Source organism: Salvelinus sp. IW2-2015, linkage group LG18 (assembly GCF_002910315.2).
Source record: "Salvelinus sp. IW2-2015 linkage group LG18, ASM291031v2, whole genome shotgun sequence".
Lineage (NCBI taxonomy): Eukaryota > Metazoa > Chordata > Actinopteri > Salmoniformes > Salmonidae > Salvelinus > Salvelinus sp. IW2-2015.
Genome location: NC_036858.1, coordinates 48391061 through 48398572, shown reverse-complemented (window position 1 = coordinate 48398572; position 7512 = coordinate 48391061). Strand labels below are relative to the sequence as shown.

Genomic DNA, 7512 nt, shown 5'->3' with positions numbered 1-7512 from the left:
CTTCATGTAATTGTCAATAAAAGCCTTTGACACTTATGAAATGCTTGTAATTATACTTCAGTATTCCATAGTAACATCTGACAAAAAATATCTATAGACACTGAAGCAGCAAACTTTGTGGAAATTAATATTTGTGTCATTCTCAAAACTATTGGCAACGACTGTAAATCGTACCGTAACCTTAGCAAGCATTTGCTTATTAACAGACAGTTTGTTGATAGTCAYACTATCAGTAGAGCATCTACAAATCTGGACTATACAAATAAAGTGTGAGAATTCATTTAAAGTGGGCTTTAAAGAGTGTCTGTTGAATGACATAAAATWGTTTTTATGCCAGTGGGACCAGAAAACTGCTATTGGTTGTTCACTGTGAGATAACAGTAGTAATATTGAGTCCATAACCAAGATGTAAGGATTATCTAGAGGGCCTCAGGGCAGTCACACTAACATCAAACAGACTACTGGATTCACTTTCAACTGGCTCCAACTGTGTGCGTGTGTGCGTGCGTGCGTGCTTGTGACTGGGCTGGGCCAGTGTGAGTCACGAGTCAAGCACGCCTCACATATCTATGAATGTTTGATGTGTGTCAGACTGACACTAGATACAATCCTATTAAGTTGCACCCTCTCCTGCTGAACATCCGGTCCTAATGGCCTGGTACTCAGGACTCTATTGTCCCTCTAACCACTTTGACATCAATGCAAATGCAATTGAAAATCACATCAAGCACTTATCATCAAAACAATATTTGGTAGTTATTAGGATCCCCATTCACTGCTGCAAAAGCAGCAGCTACTTTTCCTGGGGTCCACATGAAACATGACATAATACATAGTACAGAACATAAGTCAAGGACGGGAATACATACATTTTWAATGTCACACAGCCTACATATTATTACATTCACACTATCTAGGTCTAATACATAATACATTGTACATAACATTATTAGTCTCTTCACAGTCCCCTTTGTGCAGTGTTCTTTTATCTGTTTTTTTWWWAACTGTTTATTGCTAGCTTGAGTTACCTGAGGTGGCGCAGAGTTCCATGTAGTCGTGGCTCTATTTAATACTGTGCCTTTCCCAGCCTCTGTTCTGGACCTGGGGACTGTGAAGAGACCTCTGGTTGCATGTGTTGTGTGTCTGAACTGTTTGCCAACTGCTTGAACAGACAGTTCGGTACCTTCAACACATCAATACCACGCACAAAGACCAATAGTGTTGCAGTCGATCTCTCCTCAACTTTGAGCCAGGAGAGACTGACATGCATTTTACTGACACTTTTCTTCYGTGTACATCTAAGTGCAATACGAGCTGCTTTGTTCTGGACCAACTGCATTTTACCCACGTCATTCTTTGCTGCACATGACCACACAGCTGGGCAGTAGTCCAGGTGCGACAAAACTAAGGCCTGTAGGACCTGTCTGATCAACTGAGATGTTTGAAGTAGCCTTCAAAACTGATCGGCGGGAAATCACACGGCCTCCATTTGCTATTCGAGTGCATAAAGATGACGTATTTTTCACCGTTACTGCATATTTGATAATGGGCCAGTCTAAATTGAAACAAATGTTACATATTAGTGAAGACAATATTAAATTGAAAATAGTCTGATGGGTGAAAATATGATCTCTTGATTCGAGAACAGCTGTGTAGCCTGAGGCAAGGAACAGAGCGCAAGCTTTTTTTGCTACTTTCTCAAATCATCCATAGCCGATAGTCGCATCATGCAGCCATATATGTTTTGATTTGTAAGACATACTAAGGTTTGTATCATTCACAGCTAAAGTTGCCAAATAACTCTAAATCTAGCATATAGCACCTGTTTCAAATGATCACTTTTAAGCTCAACATGCCACTTCATATGCACACTCGCTCCATAATGGAAAAAATATCCTTTCTATTTTATTCAGCCAAGTTCAGTTATTTTCTTCTTGCTATAAAATCATATAAAATAAAATGACACGGGATTTAGAAGCTAGAACAAGCCTACAACCTATGGCACAGAGCATAGCCAGATAGCAAAGGCCTGCATTAGGCCAACTCATATTTTGTTCTTCTGAAATACATGTAATTCATATCATAATGTTCCTTTAGACCTGACTAAAATAAATAATGGATTTATTGTGATGGTGTATATTAAATGATTTATTATTTTTTATTTATTTTTTATGTAGATGTTCCAAAGGCGTGCATCAGCGGCTTGTATGTGTGGAGGCCTGGAGATGCTAAACATGTTTATGTTAGTTAATTATCAATTACCGTGAGAYCGGCAGTCTTTTGCATGACGATAACGGGCTGACAAAATTTCATGACCGCCACAGTCCTWGGCACACATACACAATCCATGTCTCAAGACTTAAAAATCCTTCTTTAACCAGTCTCCTCCCCTTCATCTAAACTGATTTGAAGTTGATTTAACAAGTGACATCAATAAGGGATCATAGTTTTCACCTAGCCAGTCTGTTATGGAAAGAGCAAGTCTTCTTAATGTTTTGTATCCTCAGTGTAGCGTGAAAAACCAAATAATATGAAAAGTTGAGCCTTCATTCGTCCCTATTTTCATTTTCAGATAAATCATATTAAACACCAAGAAATCATCCTTTCATATTGTTCTTGAAATTTTGGCTTTGGACTAAATCTACAGAAATATGAAATGCTGGTGCAAAATACTGCCATGATCCCAACTTTCTCTTCTCTCACTGTGCACCTGTTGAAACAGAAACATGTAGAACTGTGGAGACAAAGGGATGGCAGATCATGAGAAACCGTTAAAAGTAACAATAAAACATGTTTTATTTCATTGGTAGTTGTGTACTTTCATTTCAATCAACTGACAGACATGGTAACCAAATTRGTAAAATGTGTATATCAAAGATTTCACCACCCTCCTGTCTCCTTAATGTAAATATTTATTGTTTTCCAGACACTTTGACGTCGGGCTGTATCACTGGCTCATCAGGTAAGACTCACATTTTCAACATTTCCTAAAAATGTGTATGATAATTTTAAATAGGAAAAACCTATATAGACAAATTAAGAGCAATTGTGTTAGAAATGCTATACCAAAGGATTGACATTTGCGTAGACATTTGCTACCACATGATTGAAGTCAGAAGTGTACATACACTTAGATTGGAGTCATTAACACTCGTTTTTCAACCACTCCACAAATKTCTTGTTAATTAACAAACTATAGTTTTGGCAAGTCGGTTAGGACATCTACTTTGTTCATGACACAAGTAATTCCAACAATTGTTTATAAACAGATTATTTCACTTATAATTCACTGTATCACAATTCGAGTGGACCTGTTTAAAGGCAGTCATACACTAAGTTGACTGCCTTTAAACAGCTTGGAAAATTCCAGAAAATGATGTCATGGCTTTAGAATCTTCTGATAGGCTAATTAACATAATTTGAGTCAATTGGAGGTTTACCTGTGGATGTATTTCAAGAGGGGGTTCTTTACTGCAGGAGGGACTGGTGCACTTCACAAAATAGATGGCATCATGAGGTAGGACAATTATGTTGATATATTGAAGCAACATCTCAAGACATCAGTCAGGAAGTTACAGCTTTGTCGCAAATGGGTCTTCCAAATGGACAATGACCCCAAGCATACTTCCAAAGTTCTGGCAAAATGTGTGGGCAGAACTGAAAAAGCGTGTGCGTGCAAGGTGGCCGACAAACCTGACCCAGTTACACCAGCTCTRTCAGGAGGAATGGGCCAAAATTTACCCAACTTATTGTGGGAAGCTTGTGGAAGGCTACCCGAAACGTTTGATTCAAGTGAAGCAATTTAAAAGCATTGCTACCAAATACTAATTGAGTGTATGTAAACTTCTGACCCACTGGGAATGTGATGAAAGAAATAAAAGCTGAAATGAATCATCCTCTCAACTATTATTCTGACATTTCACATTCTTAAAATAAAGTGGTGATCCTAACTGACCTGTGACAGGGAATTTTTACTTGGAGTATTTGTCAGGAATTGTGAAAAACTGAGTTTAAATGTATTTGGCTAAGGTGTATGTAAACTTCCGACTTCAACTGTATGTGTAGAAATTTGTTACCACAGGATTGGAAAAATGCAACACAATTGAAATATATGGTTTTGATGCCTTCCTATAACATCAGCATGTTTCAAATTAACATGGGTGGGAAAGTGAATTTGAAAAACTGTGGTATGAAATGAAAGTGTATTTCCTTCAAGCCTTTTACATTTATTACTGGTTCAAGCAGCGAAACTGGGTGAAACCCTATTGTATTTGTTGGCCTTCATTATTTCGGTTCYCCGTGGATGTGGTGAAAAATGAAAATTCCCATGAGGCCTAGGAGGATGCAACTTGGCATGATGGTAAAGGCTCATGGGCTACACCCTCTCATGCAATGCCATGYTAATTGGCCAGATGGTAGCACTATAACAAGCAATTGAAAGGTCACGCCCTTCACCCCGTTTGACCGTCATGAAATTCGATACATAGGCCCCTCTCCTCACTAGGAACAAATTTGGAACCATAAGGTCTGACATTATGGATTTTCTGCCATTTCTCTGGCCATGTTCGAATGTCTTGATAAAAACACTATATCTATAATTAAGTATAGTATTATATATATATATATATATAAATAATATAGATATATACACACATAGTGGGCAAAAAAGTATTTAGTCAGCCACCAATTGTGCAAGTTCTCCCACTTCAAAAAGATGAGAGAGGCCTGTAATTTTCATCATAGGTACACTCAACTATGACAGACAAAATGAGAAAAAAAAAATCCAGAAATACAATTGTAGGATTTTTATGAATTTATTTGCAAATTATGGTGGAAAATAAGTATTTGGTCAATAACAAAAGTTTATCTCAATACTTTGTTATATACCTTTGTTGGCAATGACAGAGGTCAAACTTTTCTGTAAGTCTTCACAAGTTTCACACACTGTTGCTGGTATTTTGGCCCTTTCCTCCATGCAGATCTCCTCTAGAGCAGTGATGTTTTGGGCTGTGCTGGGCAACACAGACTTTCAACTCCCTCCAAAGATTTTCTATGGGGTTGAGATCTGGAGACAGCTCGGTAGCCACTCCAGGACCTTGAAATGCTTCTACGAGCCACTCCTTCGTTGCCCGGCGGTGTGTTTGGGATCATTGTCATGCTGAAAGACCCAGCCACGTTTCATCTTCAATGCCCTTGCTGATGGTAGGCTTTGTTACTTTGGTCCCAGCTCTGCTGCAGGTCATTCACTAGGTCCCCCCGTGTGGTTCTGGGATTTTGCTCACCGTTCTTGTGATCATTTGACCCCACGGCGGTGAGATCTTGCGTGGAGCCCCAGATCGAGGGGAATTATCAGTGGTCTTGTATGTCTTCCATTTCCTAAAAATTGCTCCCACAGTTGATTTCTTCAAACCAAGCTGCTTACCTATTGCAGATTCAGTCCTTCCCAGCCTGGTGCAGGTCTACACAATTTTGTTTCTGGTGTCCTTTGACAGCTCTTGGTCTTGGCCATAGTGGAGTTTCGAGTGTGACTGTTTAAGGTTTGGGACAGGTGTCTTTTATACTGATAACAAGTTCAAACAGGTCGATTAATACAGGTAACGAGTGGAGGACAAGGAGCCTCTTAAAGAAGAAGTTACAGGTCTGTGAGAGCCAGAAATCTTGCTTGTTTGTAGGTGACCAAATACTTATTTTCCACCATAATTTGCAAATAAATTCATAAAAATCCTACAATGTGATTTTCTGGATTTTTTCCCCTCATTTTGTCTGTCATAGTTGAAGTGTACCTATGATGAAAATTACAGACCTCATCTTTTTAGTGGAACTTGCACAATTGGTGGCTGACTAAATACTTTTTTGCCCCACTGTATATATCTATATATCTATCTATATCTATAGATATATATATATCTATCTTATATATCCTCAATATAGAATATATAATCTATATATATCATATATAGATAACATATCATATAAGAATATATATATATATATAGTATATAAATCGAATATATTGAGAGAATATAAGATAGATACACACTGCTCAAAAAATAAGGGAACACTTAAACAACACAATGTAACTCCAAGTCATCACACTTCTGTGAAATCAAACTGTTCACGTAGGAAGCAACACTGATGACAATAATGTCACATGCTGGTTGTGCAAATGGAATAAGCAACAGGTGGAAATTATAGGCAATTAGCAAGCACCCCCAATAAAGGAATGGTCTGCAGGTGGTGACCACAGACCACTTCTCAGTTCCTATGCTTCCTGCTGATGTTTTGGTCACTTTTGAAATGCTGGCGTGCTTTCACTCTAGTGGTAGCATGAGACGGAGTCTACAACCCACACAAGTGGCTCAGGTAGTGCAGCTCATCCAGGATGGCACATCAAATGCGAGCTGTGGCAAGAAGGTTTGCTGTGTCTGTCAGCGTAGTGTCCAGAGCATGGAGGCGCTACCAGGAGACAGGCCAGTACATCAGGAAGACATGGAGGAGGCCGTGAGAGAGGGCAACAACCCAGCAGCAGACGGCTACCTCCGCCTTTGTGCAAGGAGGAGCACTGCCAGAGCCTGCAAAATGACTCCAGCAGGCCACAAATGTGCATGTGTCTGCTCAAACGGTCAGAAACAGACTCCATGAGGGGGTATGAGGGCCCGACGTCCACAGGTGGGGGTTGGCTTACAGCCCAACACAGTGCAGACGTTTGGCATTTCCAGAGAACACAAGATTGGCAATTCGGCACTGGCGCCCTGTGCTCTTCACAGATGAAAGCAGGTTCACACTGAGCACATGTGACAGAGTCTGGAGACGCCGTGGAGAACGTTCTGCTGCCTGCAACATCCTCCAGCATGACCGGTTTGGCGGTGGGTCAGTCATGGTGTGGGGTGGCATTTCTTTGGGGTGGCCCTCCATGTGCAGCCCTCCATGTGCTCGCCAGAGGTAGCCTGACTGCCATTAGGTACCGAGATGAGATCCTCAGACCCCTTGTGAGACCATATGCTGGTGCGGTTGGCCCTGGGTTCCTCCTAATGCAAGACAATGCTAGACCTCATGTGGCTGGAGTGTGTCAGCAGTTCCTGCAGGAGGAAGGCATTGATGCTATGGACCGGCCCGGTCCCCAGACCTGAATTCAATTGAGCACATCTGGGACATCATGTCTCGCTCCATCCACCAACGCAACGTTGCACCACAGACTGTCCAGGAGTTGGCGGATGCTTTAGTCCAGGTCTGGGAGGAGATCCCTCAGGAGACCATCCGCCACCTCATCAGGAGCATGCCCAGGCGTTGTAGGGAGGTCATACAGGCACGTGGAGGCCACACACACTACTGAGCCTCATTTTGACTTGTTTTAAGGACATTACATCAAAGTTGGATCAGCCTGTAGTGTGGTTTTCCACTTTAATTTTGAGTGTAACTCCAAATCCAGACCTCCATGGGTTGATAAATTAGATTTCCATTGATAATTTTGTGTGATTTTGTTCTCAGCACATTCAACTATGTAAAGAAAAA

At 40.7% G+C, this 7512-nt stretch overlaps 1 protein-coding gene across 4 annotated transcripts in view; it reads left to right on the top strand.

The window, feature by feature from the left end:
* hhat (hedgehog acyltransferase) overlaps nt 1–7512 on the top strand; it is a 216940-nt gene that overhangs the window by 61943 nt on the left and 147485 nt on the right. For 3 of the 4 annotated variants that reach the window (XM_070448561.1, XM_024008315.3, XM_070448560.1), the window contains one exon: nt 2927–2962. The exons of the other annotated variant lie outside the window; for it this stretch is intronic. In XM_070448561.1, coding sequence (XP_070304662.1) covers nt 2927–2962 — 36 coding nt within the window. The remainder of the gene's footprint in view (nt 1–2926; nt 2963–7512) is intronic. 4 annotated transcript variants of the gene reach the window in all.